Consider the following 24,625-nt stretch of genomic DNA (forward strand, 5'->3'; position numbering starts at 1 on the left):
AAAAGGAAGCCTTGACAGGTCTCATGGGAACAAAAACAGCACAGCAGAGGGTATCAGTACACCTTGTCTCCCAAACACATTAGAAAAGGAGGTTATTTTTAATTACACCATGGTCCTGTTACAACTTTACACAACATTGTATCCCACGTGTTCTGTTGTTGCAGGAATTTGAATGTTTCACCCTATAGAAATAGTCCCCACAAACAAGAAGACGCTTACGTGGCTGAGTACTCGAACAGGCCGTAGTAGGGATTGAACATCTCCTTAGACAGGAGGAAGAACCACTCTCTGGCCACGCCACCATAGTCCAATCCTTTCTCAGATTCAAACTCAATCCATAATCGTGCTTTTAGAACATCTGGCCTCTTCAGGGACATGATTCGACGGTAGGACTCCTCGAAAATGTTGTTCCTGTGTAACTTCATCTCAAATCGGTTGGGGATATCAGCCTGCAGCAGCAAAGAGAAAACCTTCTTACTACAAACACACAATTTAGAAAATCTAAAACATGCTGTTAAGCATGTACAGATGTAGCTGAAGACTGGCAAATAAGACAAAACGCACCAAACTCTTTTTATCTAATAAACCGTAGAGGTAAAACTAGCAGCTACTAAACATTCAAACATGCTCCAACAATTACTACAATAAATCATGTAGGCAACATGAGATAAAGTTAGTTTTATTCTGCTGTCAGCACAACGTATGAAAAAGAGATGCATCACATTATTAGTGTATTTGTGGGTCTCTATGAGATTCTGACTGCATTACCTCCAGTAAAAAGTACATGTTTTTTTATTTAAAAACAGAAAAGCTAGACAAGTTCCCTCTGTGGTTAAAAGAACAGATTATTACAGTTCTAATGGTATCTATAACATTTATTTATTGTTTTTCTGATTCAGATATGAAACATGCATCTGCTGGATTGAGCAGTACTTTTCAAGCGCTTATTGGCTGGAATATCACCCTTTTTGCCATTTCCACTCTTTATAGAGTAACACAAGTATAACAAGCTAATATTCTAAGAAAGTTAAATAATCCTAATTTCCAATCGGAAAACCAGAAAGCCCCCTGGGGTCAGAGATTTACTGGGAAAGACAGGGGTCTCCTTGCAGTTCAGAGTTCAACATGCAATATGATGGCTAAACATAGAAAACATGATGAAAGCTGCAGGTGGAAACAATGTTTTTACTTCTTCTGTGGCTTGTATTTTATGAACCGAAGGCACAAACACTGTAAACTCTTATTGCTTGGACGCATAAAAAGAAGAGAGGAAGTTTCCAATCAGCTGGGATTGCTTTGCACCACAATTATTCGCAGATCAAACTGGAAGGGGCTCAGGTGTTGCATCATTCCAAGATTCAAGCTCGGACCTCCGGGTCAAATCAAATGCAGTGTTGAGCTATCCACATGCCTCTCATGGCATACCAACTATGATTTTTACTGAGACCTTACTGAGAGATGGGTGGCGCTCCTTTAGTTTTCATGCCGTAACTGTCCATGTTTTTAGGAGGCATATTGCCAAGGAGTTGAATTTGTATTCCTTGTAAGCGAGGGGACGGTGTGATAGCATTCTCAGCCAACTGGCTGGCAGTGCACAGCAAGAAGTGGGGGACCGGCATCTCTCTGGCATCTTATTAAAAGAGGTTTAAATCGTAGGAACAGTATTAGCAGATCTGAAACCATAACTTTTCAAAACCGTGCTAGACCTTAGTAATGGAAACTAGTCTATTCCTATAAAAGCAGCTTCCTATGCAAACAGAAGTCATTAGGGTTTGGCAAGACACCAGAGACACACGGGGTAGGATTCTCTTCTTACTGGTTTCTTTAATTTCTTCCTAAAGTAGTCATATTTCTGCTTGAACTCTCTGGAGTAGGGAACAGCCTGTAAAAAGAAAAACAAACAAAATGGTTGAGGACTGACCAACAGTCTTGAATAGTAAATAACTGGAATGTCTCTGGTGAGTAACAGATAAAATCACACACAATGAAATAAATATGTTCGTATATTAAGTAACAAATGCAGTGACAAAGTGATTTATCTCTGCTGAGGCTGAAAATAGTGCGTGTCAGATAAAACTGCATTGCATCATTTCTTGACACTCTTGTAACCTAAAAGCAAGAAGATTTATAAGAGGTCCAGTTACTTACGGGCCCTGTGATAGCCGGACTCTGTAAGCGGGGGTCCTCCCACTGAGTGATCTTTGTATCTGGGTAAAATAGGCAGAACATTCTTTTATATTGTTTCAGACCCAAGGCAGGGCAAACAAAACTCCAATAAGATTTCCTTCTGACAGCTTTTACAGTGCCATGCAAGTGTATTTATACCCATTGAATTAAAAAATGCATTCCCACAGCATGATGCTGCCACCACCATGTTTCACCGTGGGAGAGGTGTACTAATAACAAACTAACAAACCTCTGAGGGCCTCAGAAAACAGCTGGATTTAAACTGAGATTCAATTATTCAAAGGTGGACTATTTACTAATTAGGTAACTTTTGCAGTGCTATAAGTGGGACAGAATCTTATTTAGGGATAGGAGTAAAGGGGGTTTAATACAAATGCAAGGCATAGTTAATACTTCTGCAAGGCATTATAAGTTAAGCTTTGCACAGAAACCAAAATAAAAATCAGTCAGAGAAGGAATCTTTATGCTCATGGTAAGCAGAACTCGGGTTGTCCAAGTTTTGAATATTTTTGCCCAAAATGTACTACAGGTACATGGACAATCCAAAGACAAGAATAAAAACATAAAATTATGGAAGAGATGAGAGTAATCTTACTGTGGTCAATGTAGAAAGTGCGTCCATCTGTGTGAACCCTTTCCTCCCATCCAGGCTGGAAGAGAAATGATAAGGAAAATGAGGAGTCCATTAGACAACACCATTACAAAAGCTCGAAGTTATTTTGATCCATCCAATTATTTTTTCTTCTTGGTTGTTGTTCAAATTGAGCTGGCCAGGTTATCAAAAGGTCAAAACACTGAGATCACAGCACTGCAGGTGAGGCAAGCTCAATCAGACACAGCAAGAGAAATAAAAGGATTTCCTGCCCTATTTGAGTCAAACGCATCAGCAAGGCAGGCAGGGCTATGACCACAACAGAAATTTAAATCATCGCCACTGATACAAGCCAGCATACCACCACTGGCACGGCGAGCACTCGATGTACGGTGTCCCAGGCCACACACACTCGTACAGCACCAGCAATCAGGGAGTCAAACGGTCGCAGTAGATTTAGAGTAAAGACAGGAGACAGGAACAGAGTCGAACAGGGTGTTGCTACAGGATGTATGTTTTTGTGTTTCTAATTATGCTGCTGCTACATGAGTGGGGGCCAAACAAAAGCTGTTAATACATGCAGCAAACAGCCTGTCCCTTCCTCCGAAACACATTTATGGCTGCTCTAGAAAGCTCTCGCCATTTTTTCACTCCCCTTCTTCCTTTAATCAGCACCTCTATTAACATTTTTTCTCAAGGATCTTGCCTTGTTCCGCTATACAGACATTTGTAATTGCGCCTCCGTTGCCAATGCAGGAACAAAAACTTGGAGCGGGCTAAAGTATCCAAGGATAATGATTTTTTGGAGCTCTAAGCCAATCATTTTAAAAAATGGTGTAGTGCTGTTGCAGGGATGGAGCTGACAGAAAGGCAAAGTGGGGGAAAATACAAAAATATTGAAAGGATGAGAGAGGTACAGTCCATCCATGCTGGTCATGAGAGAGAAAAAAAAGAGAAAGAACCGGGGAAAACCAAAGAAAAATCTACAATGCTCTCTGCAGGCGAATAATCAGACAGGTGGGTAGGTAGGCGGGCAGAGGAAGGGAGGCACCAACCAACCTCCTCTGGTAGGTTCTGCCAAACAGATATGGCCAGGTGCAGAAGTAGCAAACATTAGATCCATCAGAATGGAAAGAGAAGAGAAAAATGAAAGAGAAAGAGCGCACACACACACACCATACAAGCCTGTGAGATAGCCAAACTAATGAAGTTCTGATTTCTTAACATCATTAGCCTCAAGTAATCTTTGACCCATCAACCCAAATCAACGGTGCTAAGCTTGATGGAAGGTTTTACCAAAGAGAACTGCATAACATATGCTGCAGAATACAAAAAATAACACTCAGCATCATTAAAACAGATCGCAGCATTGATTTATTTGAATTACTAAATCTGAGTCCAGGTATATGCATAAATCTGTGCTAATGAGTAGAAAGGCTACTAGTTGAGCAAAGCACCACTAAACAATTTGAGTCCAGGCACACCTACATGGAACTTAAAAAAGTGGTTTTATCTTTAAAAGATCTCTTTGAAGCCAATTGTTGTTGTGCGCCATGTCCAATACTTAGCGGCATTTTTAAATCCAAACTTAGACCCCTGCAATACCTGGTTACCTGATCTCCAGAGAAGCAAAAACATTAAAAGAATCTCTAAAAATACATACATTGGTCATTTATTTTCAACTTTTAAATCAACTTTTAGGTTAGACAAAAAAATAAAACACATCTGGTAGGAGAGCATAACAAAAGCTTTATACTTATTATTGGTACTTATGTAGCATCATCTCACTCTAAAAATTAAGAAAGAAAACAACATTTAATTGGGTCAATTTGGAGAAAAAAATACAAAATTAGAAAATAACAGTTTTTTCTTTTTTTCCCCCCCAACATCAGTATTTTCCAACAAGCTGGCACCTTTAACAACTACCAGATAGATGTATTTTTAATCATTTTAAAAAGTGGAACTGTGACAGAGCTGAATGAGGACCCATATTAACTGCCACCACACACAGCTAACTGTTAGTGAAATTTAGTGAAAAATCTCAACAACAAATGGAGAAACATTTTGAGTGAGGCTGGGGACTAAAACAACCCCAAATCAAGCTGTGATGGTACTTACAGGAAGAGGACCGAGTTCACCGGGTTCCATGGAGTTCTTATTCCTCATATGGACTGGATATTTCAACCTGGGATCCTCCTGAGCAGAGGAACAACAGTAAGAAGGAAACATTATTGTTGAAAATAAACTAATACCTAAATGTTAATTTTATGGATAAAGCACTAGATATTCAAAACGCCCCCATAACCTAAAGATTATTATGTCACCAAAGCTTACTTCCCATGAAGTAGTCACATTTTAATTGACTGGTACACCACTAGATGTCACTATGAGCAAAGCTAATCTTTGTTCTTGATTTCTACGTTTAGATGTAAGAGAATTTCAGATACTACACACCACAAAACATGCAGCGTGTTAGCTCACCCAGGTGGTGGTTCTGCTGTTGTGGTCGATGAAAAACGGCCGTCCATTCGGGGCTATTCTCATCTCCCAGCCCGGAGGCAGGAAGCTCTGCTGGGTCTTGTGATGTGATTTCGGGGAGCTGTAAGGGGACGGCTGGGGAGACTGGGGATTGGAGAGGGTGTCTTTCACCGCCCTACGCACCTGGATATTATTGGCACCCTGGGAAAAATAAAAGGCAAAAAACAAAAAGTTACATACATCAGACACTCCACTGATAAAAGCTGAGGCTGAGGACATCAGGCTGACAATGGATTGAGATACAGTGAGAGTTTGACACAATTAAGAGCAATGCTTAAAGTAGCAGACAACAGGAAGCTCAGTATTACAGAGATCGTCTTCATCTTCGGCTTAAATACAACAACAGACATTTTTACACCCACATTTACACTCCAAAGAAGTGAATGAGCACTTTCCACCTTATCAATTTAAGTCAAACGTGTATTTTTCAGTCTCGTCTCACATAACAGAGTCCAGTTGTCTTCCAATGCTGCAAACTTGACATTGAAAATAGAAAAAATGTCAAGCAACTCAGCTTCGACCAATTTCTAATACAAGGCATTTTTATTTTAAGAAAACAGCTGATTTTATTTTGCCTTTTTATTTTTGGCGACCAAAAAGCCTAATATAAACTATTTTTCACTTTTTTATTGTATCAACCGAGAGGCAGACTTAAAATAAAAATAAAAAAGCCAGAATACACACAGAAAACACAGCATGCGTAGCAGCTTAAGATCTTCTAAAGAAACACCAGTTAAAACTGTAATTTTAACTGGTGTAACTTTACTGAACATTAGTAATCACATGTTTTCACTAGGAAATGTCACTGATCTGATTTTTTTAACAGGAGAGAAAAAGAAAAGCTCGAAGAATTAATCCACCTCCACTGAAACCTGTAATTACACCAATTTCTGAGTGTTTTTTCTTTCCTTTTACTTCCTCGATAGCTCAAACATACTTTAATTAAACTTTTTTCAGGTCTGCTCCCTCGGTGGCAGCAAATGATTTTCACCACCGAGTGAAGCTGTTAACAGCGGTGGAGGGCCAAAAGGCGTGCTGATTTTAATTAGCCGTGTTTCCTCGATATTTCTGGTGTCAAAGCATAATGAGTTCATAACATTATGAATAAATTCATTTCAGGAACAGTTCCAGCTGCTATAACAAGAAACTGTACTCTTTAAAAAAATCATCTGCCTGGTCTGAGTGCTTAAAAAAGGTCAAAACAAGAAGGTGAAATTTAAATAGGTCATTTGAAGAATCAGGCGGATCAAATGTTAACTATCGGAGCTGAACGATTATTAACACACTTTAAGCAGTTAGAAAACAAGCCGACAAGTTAGAAAACATATTGATGTGAACACACTGTTACCAGGAGAAAGTAGGAACTTCAAACATTAAGGTCTTTTTTTTTACATTACAAAACATTACATGAGCTTAGTCGACCATAACAAGTACATAAAAAACTGCTACATAATGATCCCTGACCTAAAAGCTCAGTTTGTGCTGAGCAGCTCAAATTTAAAATCAGAACTTATTCTTTTTCCTTAAATCCGATGTAGACATAAAATGTCAGAGACATTTATTAGGACCACAGGCAAAGATGTGTAAAAAGCCTTAAAATAAATTTCTCCAGTAGAAAAATCCTGGAAAAATCAGCTACTTGATTCAGGGTGTCCAAAATATGACCCAGAACCCATTTCTGGTACTAGGGATGCACTTTTTGCAATTTCTTTCTACACTATGTTAGTATATTTCTAGAAAGTTGTGCGGCTACATGTTTTATGTAACATATATCAGGGTTACTTTTTCCATAAATAGATCTTTACATTTATAAAGTCACTTACCCATTAGTATGAACAAGAATGTGTACATGGATGTGTGTATGTATTTTTACTATCTCTGTTTGGTCTCTTTACATTAGCTCTAGCTGCTGGCTCGAAGCTTTATAGTCTTGGACCTTCAGAACTGAACCTGCAGTTGATTTCACATTTAGATATGAAAATATTCTCCTGATGCGATCACATTTTTTCTTTATCATATTCAGGAACGATCCCCTCCAAGAGCCCACTAGGGGGCACTGTTTTTTATGCCGATTGGTGAGGAATTTCCCATGGAAGTAGCTGCTCTTTTAAACTTGAACCAGAAATGCTTCTCGTGTTGCAAAATCAGAGCATCTAGATTTGTTAAAGTTGAAAGAAGTTCTTTAAATTTCAGACCAAGACACCTAAAGGGCCAGGGGTGGTTCGGAGGCCGTAAAATGTCAGGCTTTGATCCAAAGAGAGAGGGTTGCAAAAAGGCCCAACCCGTTGAAATCTTACAGGAGAGGACTAAGTGGACAAAAGGAGGTAGGGCAAAATACCGACAGCTAGAATCTCAGCCTTCAGTGATTTTGTTAAAAACAAGACTGACAATTTTAGTGCAATAATGGATGAATTTAAAATTTAAGATACATACACATTTCAACTGCAACGTCAATGCCACTGGTTGGTAACCGTCTTGTAACAAATAAAAGATCTGCCAGAAAACCTCGTTTCAACTGAAACATCCCCTAAACCTTTGTGGCCATTGTCGAAGTCATCTATCCCATCTTAAATTAAGATACCAAAAAAAAAGCATAAAGACTTAAAATCATCAATGAAGAAGAAATGGGAGAAAACATTGATTAAATAGAAAAATTTACTCTTACACGAGTTGGCAATAACACTACGTTAATAGTTAAACCAGTAAGAGCTAACGACTGATGCCATGGATGGTATAAAAAGATAACCCTGGAGGATGAGGGGAGGTGGGATAAAGAGGACAGAAGGTAGTAGGGGTTTCTAATTCTCACCTCCAAAGGGGTGGAAAGGGTGACAGTGGGAGAGCTGAGGCTACGAGGTCGTCGGACTTGAGGCTCATGGACGTGGTGGTTGGAAGCATTGGAAGAGGAGGAGGAAGGGGTGGAAGCAGGTACCAGGGCGGAGGCTGCCCCTAATGCTACTGCTGCGGCTGCTGCTGAGGTGCTGGCTCCATCTTCAGTCAGCTGTTGGTGAAAATGGCACTTCTAAGGTTAAGTGGGGTTAGGATTAAAGGAAGAGGTGTTGCCTGACAGAATAAATCATGAGGCATCTTGTCAAATATGCTGCACTGGAATAGTCTGGATGCCAACTTTACACTCAGGAAATGAGCTCCTGAAAATCTCAAAAGCAAGAGTCGTTTAGGACGAAGAGGAGAGAATGATTTATGACTTGCTAAATAAAAGTAAACAGCAAAAATTGAGTTTCCAATGAGAAAGTAGGGAAAAAAAGTTTGATCTTCTCTTTCTGAGTAAAAACACAAAGAAATGAGGTTCACAAAGGGAAGAGTCAATGTGGTGATGAACATGTAAAGGACAAGTGTTGTTTTTTAAAGAGAGACATGAGCAGCAAAAGCACTGTCAGTCCCTCCGTATTGATCTCGCTGCGAGTTCAGACAGAAAAACAGGGTAGAGGTGGTGAAAGGGGGGAAAGAGTGGCAGTTACAGATCCATGCTAGGACTCAGAAAGCTGTGACCTATACAGAGATGCACTTTAATCAAGCAAAATGCTGGAGAAGAGAAGGAAGACATACATTAGAGTTGAACAAGGAAGGAAACTGGACAGAAGGAACGACGGAAAAAAAAACTTGAGGTTTACAGCATGTGTTTAACGGCCACAGAGGGGGACAGAGGGACGCACAGATCAAAAACACCACAACAGGAACCAAGTTGGTCCAGTCCCATGCATTGAGCCGGCACCACTGCCAGCCTTCAGACCCGCTGTACCTGCACAATTGGCCTAGTCCAAGTAGTGGTGCGGTTGTTATGATTGACGTAATAAGTTCTTCCCTTGGTGTCCTTCCTCTCCTCCCATCCAGGGGGCAGACCGGGGGTGGTCAAGGTGTAGGAAGCTGCCGAGGGAGACTGATCAAGTGTGGAGAGACAGAGCAAACCAAAAACAGCTGATCAGCGGAGGCTTGAAAAATCCAAAGACACTTGCAGGGAATATTAATTAATGCTGAATATTTTTTTATCATTTGTCAGGAAGCACATTTGACAATTATTTCCTGGTTTAGATACCAAATAAGGAAACAACACGAGACAACAAACCTGAACACAAACAGAAAGATACTAAAATAATAAGAGTGGTGCCTTGCAAAAATGTTCATATTTAAATTTTTTTCCTGCGTTGGGTTCTATTAAAACCACAAATTTCTTCACAACCTATTTAGCTTTTACATAACAGACCAATCAAAAGTAGCAACATTAAGAGAAAAGAAACTAATAGATGCTTCAAAATGTTTTTAGAGTTAAAAAAAAAGTCTTACTTCGTATTCAGCCCCCTTCATTTTAATAGGCCTAAATGAAATCCAGTCACCTACTTAGTAAACATAGACCACCTATGGTAACTTAATTTAGGATACATTTTGACAGGATGACTAATAGGCAAAACGTTATGCAGGAGGGAAAACAAGAAGGACAATACTGAAAGAAAGTAATAAGAAGTCCCATTATATGTTTGCCATAAGCCTGGCTGAGGACACAGCAAATATCTCCAAGAAGGAGCTTGGTCAGATGAAGGCAAATTTCAACCTTTTGGCATTTATTTCCTTTTCCTTAGTGAAACATGGTGGTGGTAGCATCATGCTGTGGGGATACTTTTCTTCAACAGAGACAGGGAAAGCTGGTCAGAGTTGATGGGAGGACGGGTGAGCAAAATGCAGGGCATCCCAGGGAGAAAACCTCTTAGATCCTGCAAAAGGCTTAAGAATAGGGTGGAGGTTCGGCTTCCAGCAGGAAAACACTCAAATGAACCACTAGAGCTGCAGAGCATGGGTTTAAACCGCGGCATGTTCATGTGTTAAAATGGCCAATTCAAAAAAGCCTTATAGCTGAAATTCAAGCAAAAGGTGGTTCTAAACAGAAATGCATGCCACGCTTTTTAAGATTTCCATTTAAGAAGTGTTTTAAGCTATCAATTATTTTCCCCTCTTTTCAAAATCATGCACTACTTTGTGTTGGTCTATTACATGAAATCATTATAACATCTATTCAAGTTTATGGCTGTAGCATCACAAAAAAGCCAACAAGTCAACCATGGAAAAAAAAAGCAAAAACCTTTACAATTTGATGTGAAAAAAGGCTTCATAGCTTTTTAAGGTTATCTGATCCCATAACAACACAAACAGATGTCAGTTTATACCAGAGAACTGTGTTCCAACATATCAGATGGTGTTAACAGCAACAAAGGAACCAACAAAGAGAGAAGTCATGATGAAGTCCCCTATCAGAAAGGAGTTTCTTATAACCTTATGCTCCTTTCAGGTAGAATGTGTGCAGTGTTGTTTTGTGCACTTCAATGTCAATTAAATGTGTCTAAACCTCATAAGCTGCAACCCAGGAAACATGTTTTACAGGATATAACTGGCTAGAGGTCCATGTTTTTGGTCTGCGGAAATTCAGTTTTAATACGTCATTTGTGAAGCTGGTAAAGCAACAGTCCATCCTGCACAAGGTTTGGGAAATAATGAGGTGTATAACTGATACTTTAAACTGAACATGAACTGAGATATTACCATGGGCTCCTCACCACCTGAGACTGTTTGAGCTCTTGTTCTTCTGGTCTGGGAACCCTGCTGGTGGTAGACAACAGGGGAACATGGTCTTTAGTTTACACTTTGTTTTCATAGGGAGAGGCAGAATGAAGGAGGGAAATATTTGTGACGGGGAAACTGGGTGGATGAAGAAGGGGGATTGATTCTCAAAAGGAGGTGAGGAGTGGCAGAAAAAGAGGTGACTCATTGGATTATAGACCAGGGTGGCAAAATGCAGAGGCTGTGAAAGTGCTGTGATTAATTAACAGAATAGAGTATTTTAGCACTGTGCTTTATTTTTTCTGTTAAAATGAAGATGTTTTCCCTGATGAGTGCATAATTTTTTGAGCCAATGCAGTTCCCGTAATCAAGCCCAAGAATAATAGTAAACTAAAGCCCCACTACTCAGGGAAAAATAAATCTTTAAAAGATATTAAAGCAGTGAAGTGATTTTATGTGCTGACAAACATAAAAAGGCCTTTTAACATAATTTTGATTTTAAAAAAAGAATCACAAAAAGAAAAATCTAGTTATTTTCAGACAATCACAAGAGACGCAGGCAAAATGGTGATATCACTTTAACAAACGCTAAAAGATGTCTCTGTACCATAACAGCTGTGACCTTTCACTTACAAGCAAATAGCCCAGAACTCCAGTGTGTTTATGATGTTAAACTATTCAGAATTGATCTGGACCCACAACCCGAGATCTACAATTTAGCCTCTCTGAACTAAAGCCACTTCAAACCCTTTTATTTAGACTATTAAGTGTAATATTGGTAAAGCAGAAGATGTCACAGCAGTTCATCATCTCAGATTAAAACAAATGGAAACTAACTTAACTTCAAAGTTTGCATGGAGATATTTGGTTGTTTAACAGGTTCCTGGAGGAATAAGTTTCATTCCTCTGTTTGTGGAATCAGAAATTTATCAGCAATAATCAGCTAATAAAATCCAAACTTTTTCCAATCATTGAAGGCCTACCAGGTCATAGGTGTCTAAGTGGAGTAGACTCAAATTTGGCTATTTTCAGTTTCAATGAGATGTTTAAAATGAAGTTAGAGGAAGCATAGAGAGCAGAAAAATGGATTTAAAATCAAACTGTATTTTCTAAGACATGTAAGCAGATCACTCCGGCAGCGGCAGAGTGAGAGACAGCAAAACATTCAGCAGATAACAGGAAGGGAAAATGCTGGAAATTTGGAAATCAAAGTTAAGGAGAGCATCTATATCTTCTAGCAAATACACAGAGAAACATCTCTTTTAAACATGCCAGCTGTTCTAAATGCAATAATCACTTATATAAAATGCTAAAGAGTTTTTATAAATGACTCCATCACTTCATTTCAAAACAATAAATGATGTACCCCTTTTTATATGAAAGTTCTGAAAGAGATATCAGAATAAGCTAAAATGGGCATTACAAAGCTGGAGATTGGAAATCGGCCTCAAAATCCTGATTGGTGCATCGTTCGAGCTTCATTTGCTGAAATATCTATAAACTTAATTGATAAGCAGTGAGGATTACTTAAACCAACACAGTTGTTGTTTGACAGCATTAAACATCACTCAACAGACACACCAAATATGTCCAGCTAACAAGGTACTTAATATACTTCCTCCACAAAATAACTGGATCTACCAACATGCCCAAGTTCTCCCTTCACCAAAAGTGATATGTTAGAAATCCAATATCCATCTTCTATGAACGTTCCTAAATATTCCCTCCGAGTCTCCCTTCAAAGTGCCCCAGTCCTTAAAGAAAGTTATAATTCATGAGCAAAGCCGACATCTGCACCTTTACTTTTCACTGGCCTAACGAAGCAAAATCTAAATGCTGTGACTCAGCCTTGCGGCCAACATCTGATTCAGATCATATGACTGTTTGTTAAACTCAATCATCACTGATGCTGTGACTCAGAGGACTCTGCGGGTTGAAGTGGTGCCGCTGTCCTTAGTCTCTGCTACCTATTCAGGGGCGCTACTGGAACACAGATTCTGGTACACAGATGCACCGCCAAGTTCTCCACCACAGGCCGAACACAGGTGCACGTAATTCACAAAAAGAACAGTAATTAGTGTGTAGGAAGAGATGTGGTTAGCCTACAAAAACAGAAAAGTGCAGTAAAGGCAGAAAGGGATTGAATTTTAAAAGAGTGAAGATGCCACAACTGCCTTATATGAAGACGTGCTAAAAAGGGGGATAGGAAAAGATTAAACAGATGTTGCACCCAAAGCAATCAGACATGGTAATCTGGAGAAGTTGGCCAGTTTAGGGAAAAAGGAGAGGTAGGGGAATAAAGGAAACAGGATGCAGGAAATGTAAGAGTTTAGATATATGTACCGTTAGAGGAGGAGGAGCCTGGGCCTGATCACTGACACCATCTGTCATACTTGAAGACCGGAGCCTGTTTGACAGCTGGCTCTGTTCAAAGTAAGGAGGGAGACAGGCAAAATGTTAGCAGGAAAAGAACAAGTAACCCGCAGCAAATTCATCTGGTTGGAAAGAAAGACGTCATTAATCAGTGTTCAGACACACGATTTAGGTTCTGACAGAGAAAAATTCCTCATTACCAGCGAGGAGCTGGGCCTTGGCAGTTCACCGTTCATTTCAGGGGTGATTGACAGCCTCAGATTTAAATCTTCAGAAAACTCCTGAGCAGCAGGCGTGGGCGAGTGCTGTGGGGTCAAAATGGAGGAGGGAGCAGGCAGAGACTGGGCGAAGCCGTCGTTGGGATCCTCTTCAGTGATGAGCTCCCAGGACTGAAGGAAAAACAAAGAGAAAAAGCATGTTTTTCTGACCTCATCACTCAGGATAGCCATGGCTCTGTGTGTGTGTGGGTATTATAGGCATGTCTGCGGTCTGTTCTCTTACATTGTCCATGTCCCTGGAGTCCAGGCGCTCGTTCTCGAGGTCTTCGCTGATGTGGCGCCGTGCACGAAAAACTCGGTGTGCCTCCTGATTTATTTGCCGCTGCTGATTGTCGCTCTCAATTTCTGAGATCACATCTCTTTAGATTAACAGCAGATGTTAGTAGAGGTGCAAATATAAATTAAAGATTATTTGATAATGAAAGCCTCAACGCATTTAGTATTTATGGCAGTATTAAAAGTCATAAAAGGAGTTAACAAGGTACCACAAAAGGCAAAAAGCAACCACAATTGTTCCTTTCCAGCTTTGTGCATAATATGACCAAACATACATGGTGGAAGGCCGTTTCCACTGTGTGGTGCGGTTGTTGTGGTTCACATAGTAGGTGCGTCCCAGGTTGTCCACCTTTTCCTCCCAGCCAAGAGGCAAAGGAGGCAGCAGCTGCTGGGGTCGCTGGGAGCCTGAATCTGCGGACTCATCCCAACCCTGAAATGAAATTCACAATTGACGCAAGATATTTAAATTTACAGAGTTGAGGAAAAAAAGCCATGCGTACAAATAATCTTAAGAAAATTTATTAAATTTAAGAAAAGATTAAAGTATGGAAAGACATTATTGGTGTGACTGTTGACATTTTATATAACTGCTTTATAGAACTTTAAAATTATTTACATGACATTTACTGGCTTATTTGTCTGGAAAGTAGATGGCAAGAAAACTGCAACCACAGTCAAAAACATCTACTCATGCTGACAAAAGGGGCTTTTCGATCACACCGGATGGCACTGTACAATATGGTTGCACAGGGCGCAGTATTTCATGGTTTTCCACTACAAGTAGTAACCTGTAATTGAAAATAATCTTTGTTCAACCTCCACCAAAGTTCCAAGCAACCTGAACTCATACCATGAAGTAAGATGGAAACAGCACAGGCTGCTGAATGCTCAAAGGGGAACATCACCTCTGTGTGTGTGTGTGTGTGTGTGTGTGTGTGTGTGTGTGTGTGTGTGTGTGTGTGTGTGTGTGTGTGTGTGTGTGTGTGTGTGTGCATGTGTGTGTGTGTCTGCAGCAACACACACACTTCCTATGAAGTTACTTTACGTCTGGCATCAAAGCAGCAACATAAATCATGAACATTTGTGCAGACGGACTGCATATTGTGTGCATGACTAATAATTACTGCGGCATATTCTCTGCTCTAAGTTGCTTTGGATGAGGGTAGCTGCTAGATTAGTGTGATGTAATGAGCAGACGGCTGTCTGTTACAGCATCTGTATGTGATAAACAGCTGATAACACCTAGGTGAACAGAGTATACTGCCTGCAATGGAAGATGAGGACACATATGCACTGTAGCAAATCATTTATTAGTTGGGGTGCTGATGGCGACGGTGGTGCAACAGTGGTAGAGTATCATCCTGTAACTGGTGGGTTGCCGGTTCGAAACACTGCTCTGTCTGTCTAAGCTGTGTCCTTAGGCAAGACACTTCACCCAACTTGTCTGCTGATGGTGGTCAGAGTGCTCGGTGGTGCTGATTGTATGGCAGCCCCACTTCTGGCAGTGTGCCCCAGGGCAGCTGTGGCTACAGTGTAGCTCACCACTGTCAGTGTGTGAATGTGTGTATGAATGGGTGGATGACTAATTGTAGTGTAAAGCATTTGGGTTATCTGGGAACTTGATAAAGCGCTATACAAGCACAGGCCCTATACCATTAATATTAGGTCGACTGGGAGAAGATGAAAAAGTATTTACATCCCCTTGAACGTTCATACATTTTGTCAAGTTGCAACCTCAAACTTCAACACATCTGTTTTGGGTTTTATGTGATACGTCAACACAAAGTAGTGCTTACTTGTGAACTTAAAGAAAAATAATGCATGGTTTCAATTTTTCTGACAACTAAAATGTGTGGTGTGTAATTGGATTTAGATCCAGTGAGTCAATACGTTTTACTTTTGGAAGTGTTTTTGCTTCAACACGCCTGAATCAAATAATTGGATCACTAGCAGGATTGTGTAGAACTCGACAGCTTGCTGACGAAGTTATTTCGTCATTTGATTCGGGGGTGTCGGACCAGGAACACATCTAAAAGTTGCTGGACTCCTGAACGGTTGGGGGACAAATCTCCACCCCAAGTCCTTTGCTGTCTCTAACAGATTTTGAATGTTTCTCTGCCATGATGGTGCTGATGGTGCTTTCAGTGAAGTGTTTTAATTCAAAAGAGCATTTCAGACCAAAAGTTCAACAACTAATCAGACCATAGAAGACCAGACCTTCTTCCACATGTGGCAAACAGGACTTTTTATGGCCTTCTTTAAACAATAGTTTGTTATTCTTGCTAAAATCTTCCATAAAAGGCAGATTTATTTAATGTACAAATAATGTTTGTCCTTTTGAGAGATTCTCCCACCTGAACTGTGACTCTCGGTTTTTCTTTTCCATCTACTTCACAAATTTGCACAACTTTGTGCTGGTCTATCACATAAAACCCTAATGAAATACATTGGTGTTAAAGTGACAAATTGTGAAACAGTTTGAGAGTGTGAATGCTTTTGCAATACCTAGTAAAAACTTTCCACTGTCTTAAAATGTAGAGGACTACAAAAGACACTAGAAGAACAGACATTAAAAGTAAGAGAGACAAAAGCTCCTATTTCTGCAAATATCAGCCCACATTTTAAATGATTTTTCCAGACTTCGACCTGGAAAAGACTTTATAGGTTCTGGCAACAAGAGGTTTCCCAAATTCTCAAGAAAATAATAAAAAACAGACTTGTCCTTCCTCCTCCCACTATTAGTAGACATTCCTATTGGCCTGAAGTAGGACATTTACTTTCATCTTTCAGCTCAGAGAGATGCTGTCATTGTGTGGGTGGAAGGAAGGAAGGAAGGAAGGAAGGAAGGAATCTAAAATCCTGTCTGGTTAAAAAAAAAATTGTCATAAAAAGGCCTTAGGTAATGCAAAGTCAGCCGTTTAACAATAACAACAACGTTTGAGATCTTACCTCAGCCTCTTCCCTCATCTCTCCAGCCTCCTCCTCTTCTTGTCCTCCTTGTTTGGGCAAATAGGCCATCTTCAGACGCAAGTAACCCTTCACCCTGGACTTGTGACTGGAATAACATGTTTGAAATGTAGGTAATTTTCCACATAACGCTATTAGCCCCTCATTTTTCATATTTAGTAGTCCAACAAGAGTCGGATGGACTTTTCACTGCTATCAGTTTTCATTCATATAATTGTGTACCAAATGTTTTTGTCACCTTCTCAGTAAAAACTAACCTTCTTGGTCGTAGCAGGAAGTCTTTGAATGTGTATGGACGCTCCATAGCCGGGTCCTCCGTCTATAAAGAGCACAGAGCTGTTGATCTTTGACACAAACACATTATCACAATCAACCCTGTGACACATCCCACTTTCGTTATGCAACGCTGAGGTTCTCCTGTTTCATACTTGAAGAGCATAAAGGGTTGCAGATAATTTCTCAGCAATCTCACACTGCTCCAAGACTGGGCCAATGCAGTCCACGCCGGCTGCTCCCCATATGCTGCTCTGCCAGATACCACTCAATCAAACTCTCAGTTTGCATAACTAAATGGAAAGAGTTTTCTATAATACATATAAATACCTATTTATAACCAGATATCCAAGGAAGCTATTAGAATCAAAACCTTATTGTAGATTTTTTTTAAACATGGGTAATGTTGGGAACTGCTGGACCACCAACACATGAGTCAGCTTTGAATCATGACACATAATAGACCCTGTGTGACAAACTACTATAGAGGAAAAGATGACTTCAGAAGTCCAGTAACTATGAATAAGACACATTCCTTACATCTTACAGTAATGTATAATATGAATGAAGTGAATGAAAACAACCTATACAGAAGCACTATACTCCCTGAGTCATGCTCACACACTTGACCAGCTAAAATGAGATGCAGTATGAGCAAAACTGCAGCACCAGATCCTCTTCCTTCACTTCTCAACATGAGTCAGCTGTGGCTTTTATCTGCTAACGATCTGCAGGACCGCTGGGACTCAAACAGGACATTAATAATTAATTCCAACTGTGTCTACTAATGAGCTTTTCAGGCTTGACAAAGATAAAACTCCATTGACCAACAACCAAAGCTGACAGCACACTTGTCAGATGTGTGGAAGGTCCATAACTCATTTGTTTGCATCAGGCATGGGCTGCTATGAGGTTCCCAAAGACTGATAGACTTTAATATAATTACCATATTTAATATCACAGCAATAACAAAAACATTTAAAAGCAAATGCATAATATGATCCAACTGCCTAAAGTTAAAAATACAAATGTAGTAACTATTCCTACTGCTGCTGGGTAATATAGCATTGATTTCCATAGTTATTATTATGTTATGTACAATATTTATGATTTTGTTTTTATTTTGATACACAAACTCTAGCAACACTAGAGTGAATACTCATAAATGTAGTGATTGGTTTCAAGTAAACATGCTTTTTGCACAGAATATTAAAATAGTATTGTTTTTAGAGAACCCCAGGAAGTCTAACAATGGCTGATTGATTAATCTTCTTGGGTCAGTCAACCTGCAGCTGACTACTTAACCACACCATTTTACTTTACCAGCTGTAGTTTAAGAATCATATTACTTTATTTATTTATATATATATATTTCCCAACAGCTACATTTTGTTTTCAAGCCACTTTACAAGACAGACGGATCCCTCTCATAGCCAATTCAATCCAATCATATAGACTGATTCAGATATAATAAAACATATTCCAAATATATTCCTAGTTATAATACAGTGCATGCAATTCCAGTTTATTCTGCCTGGAAACATGTGGGGCAATAAGTGGGGGAGGGGCAATGCTGCATTACTTTATGCGTAATGACAGTCCCTGAAAACACCAGTCACTCTGTCACCTTCTCCAGCATCTTTAACCCGTAGAAACGATATGATGGGAAGATTTTGGGGGTTTTGAAACAGTAACTTTTTAAAACCTCACGTATAGTTTACATTAAGGCTTCAAGTTTACAAATCAATAATATTAGTATATATAGTATATTAGTATATAAGTTATAATTAAAGCCCTTGAAGTCATTGTTCTCTGTAAAAATAATCACTTATTTGGACAGTTCTTTCTTTCTTTCTTTGGCTTTTGGGCATGCATACACTTTTAGTATACAGGGTGGGCCATTTATATGGATACACCTTAATAAAATGGGAATGGTTGGTCATATTAACTTCCTGTTTGTGGCACATTAGTATATGTGAGGGGGTAAACATTTCAAGATGGGTGGTGGCCATGGCGGCCATTTTGAAGTTGCCATTTTGAATCCAACTTTTGTTTTTTCAATAGGAAGAGGGTCATGTGACACATTGTGCTTGGTTTTAACATAACTTTATTCTTTCATGAGTTATTTACAAGTTTCTCTTTGTTTACAGCCATTGACATGTCGCCGAGGTTAACAAAGATAGTGGGGCCATTCTTCATCAATGAAAACCTCAAGGCCACTGGATATGCGAAATTGCTACATGATGATGTGTTTCCCTCTTTATGCACTGAAGCTGGCACGTTCCCTGAGTTTTTCTAGCAAGATGGTGCACCACCACATTATGGGTGTCAGGTCTGAGCATTCCTAGATGAACAGTTTCCTGGAAAGTGGATTGGTCATCGTGGGCCAGTTGAAAGGCCCCCAAGGTCTCCCGATCTGACCCCCTTAGACTTTTATCTTTGGGGTCATCTGAAGGCAATTGTCTATGCTGTGAAGATACGAGATGTGCAGCACCTGAGACTACGGACACTGGAAGCCTGTGCTAGCATTTCACCTGCGTGTTGCTATCAGTGTGTGAAGAGTGGGAGAAGAGGGTTGCATTGACAATCCAACACAATGGGCAGCACATTGAACACATTTTATAAGTGGTCAGAAACTTGTAAATAACTCATGAAAGAATAAACTTATGTTAAAATCAAGCACACCATTGTTTTTCTTGTGAAATTCCCAAAAGGTTTGATGTGTCACATGACTCTCTTCCTACTGAAAAAACAAAAGTTGGATTCAAAATGGCCGATTTCAAAATGGCCGCCATGGCCACCACCCATCTTGAAAAGTTTCCCCCCCTCACATATACTAATGTGCCACAAACAGGAAGTTAATATGACCAACCATTCCCATTTTATTAAGGTGTATCCTTATAAATGGCCCACCCTGTAGTTCCTATGTAGTGTTTTATAATCGAGACCCCTGGTCTTGCAAGGTAACACTACTGCAATGGATGAACATCTAATAAATAGACGGAATAAATGTTCCACAAAGAAGAATCCATTTGAGGATTAGATTAAGAATATCATAGCATTATTAGAACTAAAATAGGAAGAGGAAAAGAAAATTTTACATTCACATTTTAAAAGCCAATTCCATTGATCGCAGGAATTTTATAATGCTAAAGAGGCATCAGGGTGAATGTCAAAATATATTTGCAAAAAGTGCCAAGCAGCACAGACAAAAACAGGTAACGTTTTTTTTTTTTCCCCATTGGTTGTGAAATTTCACACCTGAAAGTCACTATGTTGACATTGTATAGTGCCAGCTATCTATTCCCAACCAGAACAGAGCTGTTTGACTTTACAACAACAAGATTGGTACAAGGTAGGCAGTTTCTCGTGCACACAAACACACCCTTATGGGGGTTAAACAAGCACAGCAAAACTGTGCCTCTTCAGAACAGCATTAAAACGGCCCACACACACACAGAGACGTAAATAACTCACCGGCAGATGACTGAGAGGAACGTCGACTTGTCCGAGGAAATCATCTCTAGTCTGGTGGAGAGAAATTAAGAAGAACAACTTTAGAAGCTTCTATGAGAGTGTTTTTGGAAAGCCATAATTTCCAGTAGGGATAAAGAGGGGAAACCACAATGTTGCTGGTGCAAAAAAACAGCAGCAGTTTGAGTGTTTTTGATCAGATAGAGAGAGACGTGATGATTTCTACATTAACAGCCCCATCCAGAAATAACCTTCAGCCTTATGTATGAGCACCTGTAGAAATCTCAGGAAAAAACTTTATTTTTACTAGATTTAGTAAACCAGACAAGGTTTCTAATTTTCTACCATGGGCGGTTACCATCTTTAGATCACCTAATCTCTGAAAATTCATATTCAAGAAAACTTAATGAGAGGCTTACGACCTCTTCCAATCCTGACAGAATACCACAGGTGCCCAACAAGGCTCAGATGTGGTTTTTATTTATGGACAGGCTTTTAAGAACCACCTCAGAGGGGCAAAAAAACAACAACCACCCTGTGAACCCAGCAAGGGAAAAACAACATCCACTGCCACCAAGTAGAAGCCAAGTCAACTGACGAAGGGTGAAAAGGACAGATGTGACGACAGGGCAGATTCAGGAAAGGTTTTATGTTTTGGTTTGCAGAGGCCCACAGATTTGTCCATGACTGAGCAATGATTACCTGTCCAAGATGAAAAAGCCCACTCTTGGAAGCAGCCTGTGTAGAACACAACTTTCTTTTAGACATTTGGCACAGACTAACAAAGGTGTTTTCTTGTTGTAATGGATTTGACAGAGAAGCTGGGCTGAAATAATGTACTGAACCTTAGCAGACTAATCTGTATGTGAAACATATGTAGATCGTGGTGAGTGATAAAGGAAAGAAAGAAGTAAACAATGTTAATCCCTGTTGTCAACTGAACAAAAAACAACCCTACAGTCTGCAATGATGCTCCATGAGTTCAAACTAGTTTTCTTTTTAAGAATATTCATATTTCCTTTGTATATATATATATAAACATGGAAAATCACTGCCTTTAGTCTCAACCAACTTAGATTTCACAAGGTTCTTTCAAATTTTCCATGTTTGTGAACATTTCAATCTTTTGTTTGGCGTTACAGAAAACAATAAAGTAATCAAAATACAATTTAATATAACAGATTCTTTAGTTTCCATAGGGTGGGAGTAAAAACTACATTGACCTAGTTTTCCCTGCTGGTTTAAGCATTATATTTTAAGCAGCTACATCATTTTACTTTGATGATAAGAAGTGAAAAGTGGAGGCACCTCTGGGAGGTGAGCTCACTAACCTCCCTCCACAGTTAACATAACTGGAAATCTTTAATTGGAAGAAATGTTTCCTGTGAAAACAGGCACGTCTGGCAGGGTTTGCACACACGTCCGCCCCTACGCAAACACAAGCACACCCAGTAAACCACTGCTGGAAAGGTATCTAAAATGACATCACGATTTGCTTTCAATTCCCAAACCACCAAGACCAAAAATGTACTTCTTACACAACTTTCACGTGATTCAAAACAGTTATTAATTAAAAGAGGCAGGCGAAAGAAACGTCCAGACTTCTAACACAGATAAAACTTTGCACAGTAAAACTGAAACTTATTATTTTCACCTCTAATGATAGAAAGCGGTGGGCTTTAATCTTGTCTACCTGTTGTTTGCCAAGGTTGTTAAGGACAATAGTTGTTTTTTCTGAGAAGTTGTAAAAAAATATAAAGATAAACTTAAATTGATCATTTGTAGAGATGCTCTTAGCTTACTAGGACTGGGATGATTTTCAGCTGGACCGGCACTGAACAGTTACCAGCTGGTTGCTAACTCAGACATCGGATCTTTTCTCTTATCAGTGAACTCAACATACCTAACCGCTAACACTCTTCAGTGTGGACGTTGTCACTGAGAGAAGATGCCTTAAAATTTGTCATTTTTAGTGGCAGTCAGGTGTTTAGAGATTAAGTCAGAGGAAACGAAAAAAAATATTTTTTCATTATTATTATTTCAAGAATATAACGGGTCTAAATGTTATAAATTCGGGCATAAATGAGGATCCCTCATAAAAGACATTGTCTAAGGTGTTGACCTACCCTCCAAACTCCCAAGATATCAACGTGATAAAGTTTTTTCTTGAATGAGAAACCAACTTGGGGTCAATTTGTCACCAGTTTTTCATTGGCATTTTAATAAAAATAGCCTGTCGAAAATTATTTATATGCTTCTCAATAATCAAAGAAATGCTTCTTATACGTGCCAACCACCTTTTTGCATGTTCTCACTGGTATTTTCATGATATATCTTTGATGATGAGCTCCAAGTCTGAGGTTGAAAGGCCTCCTTGTCTTCACCCTGATCTTTAGCTGCCTCCACAGATTACCAGACTGGCCTGGGACACTCCAAAACCAGTCAGAAGAAACATGCTGGTAAACTTAAAAGATTACTTTAAAGTATTTTCCATTAAATATGGAGAACAATAGTCACAAAAATTTTCAAATCTCTCATATAATCTAATTTAGTTATTTAGAGTTTTTTTGGAAAATGTTAGGATTAGCCCGATTTCCGAATTTATTTTGGTTCTTAGCAAACATAAAATAATATTACAAGTACAGCTCACTCAATTCAGAAAGTGATACTTATATATTATATAGAGTCATTACACAGAGTAATGTATAATTAAATCATTGGCTGTCAAAGCAGGTAAAAGTCTGCCGAACTGCTATTTGTGGCAGGGAGCTCCTTTTGGAACCTTAAAACATTGGGCAAGAAAATAGCGAAACTAAAAAAACGATCCAAAATGGCAAAGGTGCAAATATTCAAAAGCTTTTTCTTCAAACCTTGATGGCACAAAACACGAGGTGACAACAGACTTTATGTTTCAAGGCAAACTGGAATGAGTCCAGGCTCCCACTGAGGTGTCAAAAGTCTGTTTCACCTACTCAACCGTCTCAGTGCTGACACAACTGAATTACAAAGCTATGCCCGTCGGGGAGCAGAGGTGACAGAGAAAAGCCCCTCACAACAACAATGATTCAAATCTCTTTAACAGCCCATAGGCCAAAAATAAAAAAGGGAACCCCCCACTCCGACACCCTCCCATGCCTCCTGTCTCAGGTAAATATAGCCTTTGCAGTTGGTCATAAAGAGATGTTTGTCAAAGGCTTCTGCAGGCGTCAAGGCAAAACTGTAATGAGGTTAGGACTGTCTGGCACAGCCTTCTGCACCTAGTAAGTCTGTAGAAAACACATACAAAAAAGCACGTTCTATTGTTATCCAATGACCAGTCTTTAAAAAAAAAAAAAGGGGGGGACACCAACTTCAGGAAGATCCAAAAAATTTCCAGCTGCATTAGAGACAAGCTGCAACAACCACAACATTTAAATAACAGACGTGTAAGGATACATAAAATAACAAATGATATATTTAAAGAGTGAACAACAATATCCTCACTATATTCATTATTATTGCATTGTTATTGCAGTTTCTATCTAGATAAAGAAAGCATTTTGTACAGGCTGACCTTGGCCACTGACCCTTAATAAGGCTTTGGGTTAATTCGCCCGTTCGCCAATTCATTTCCTCATATGTACCCATATTTTGCCTTTGCGTCCCTCCCAGCTGCCATTTCAACCCGTAAACAAACTATTTCACACCCATGTACCTAAACCTCTGTGTATCAATTTATTGCTCTTCGTAGTAAAGTATCTTCAATAATTATGGAGATAAATTGTCATAAGTAGACAAACCACCACATACATTGCTCCTGCTTAGGCCAATCAGCTCTTGGAATATGACAGATTAGGACCCTGATTGAATCAGAATAACCCGAAACTACTTTCTGAAAATATAATATTGTTTTATTGGTGCTATAACTCCCATTTCCTGATGGTAAACTCAGGAAATATTTTTTGCCCTGCTGCCGGGCAGCAGACCAGCACCCCTCAATAGTCCTTGTATTGTTGATTCATTTCATAGTTGAATATTCTAGTATTGACTTTTTGGCATAAAGTAATTATTGAAAGGCAATAATACTTGTTAAAAAAGCTTGTCAAATCACCTTACATCT

At 39.4% G+C, this 24,625-nt stretch overlaps 1 protein-coding gene across 9 annotated transcripts in view; it reads right to left on the reverse strand.

The window, feature by feature from the left end:
* Positions 1–24,625, reverse strand: part of nedd4l (NEDD4 like E3 ubiquitin protein ligase) — a 55,246-nt gene that overhangs the window by 10,440 nt on the left and 20,181 nt on the right. For 2 of the 9 annotated variants that reach the window (XM_047372333.1, XM_047372326.1), the window contains 17 exons: positions 20,530–20,580; positions 17,037–17,098; positions 16,762–16,867; positions 14,088–14,242; positions 13,760–13,895; positions 13,459–13,647; positions 13,229–13,309; positions 10,868–10,927; positions 9,078–9,215; positions 8,127–8,318; positions 5,261–5,458; positions 4,898–4,975; positions 3,839–3,853; positions 2,783–2,837; positions 2,149–2,207; positions 1,817–1,882; positions 220–449 (listed from right to left, as the gene is read on the reverse strand). In XM_047372333.1, coding sequence (XP_047228289.1) covers positions 220–449; positions 1,817–1,882; positions 2,149–2,207; positions 2,783–2,837; positions 3,839–3,853; positions 4,898–4,975; positions 5,261–5,458; positions 8,127–8,318; positions 9,078–9,215; positions 10,868–10,927; positions 13,229–13,309; positions 13,459–13,647; positions 13,760–13,895; positions 14,088–14,242; positions 16,762–16,867; positions 17,037–17,098; positions 20,530–20,580 — 1,871 coding nt within the window. Of the gene's footprint in view, positions 1–219; positions 450–1,816; positions 1,883–2,148; positions 2,208–2,782; positions 2,838–3,838; positions 3,854–4,897; positions 4,976–5,260; positions 5,459–8,126; positions 8,319–9,077; positions 9,216–10,867; positions 10,928–13,228; positions 13,310–13,458; positions 13,648–13,759; positions 13,896–14,087; positions 14,243–16,761; positions 16,868–17,036; positions 17,099–20,529; positions 20,581–21,228; positions 21,265–24,625 lie in introns of all 9 variants that reach the window. The other 7 variants (XM_047372335.1, XM_047372328.1, XM_047372332.1 and 4 more) reach the window with 6 other exon arrangements.

This window comes from Girardinichthys multiradiatus, chromosome 8 (assembly GCF_021462225.1).
Source record: "Girardinichthys multiradiatus isolate DD_20200921_A chromosome 8, DD_fGirMul_XY1, whole genome shotgun sequence".
NCBI lineage: Eukaryota > Metazoa > Chordata > Actinopteri > Cyprinodontiformes > Goodeidae > Girardinichthys > Girardinichthys multiradiatus.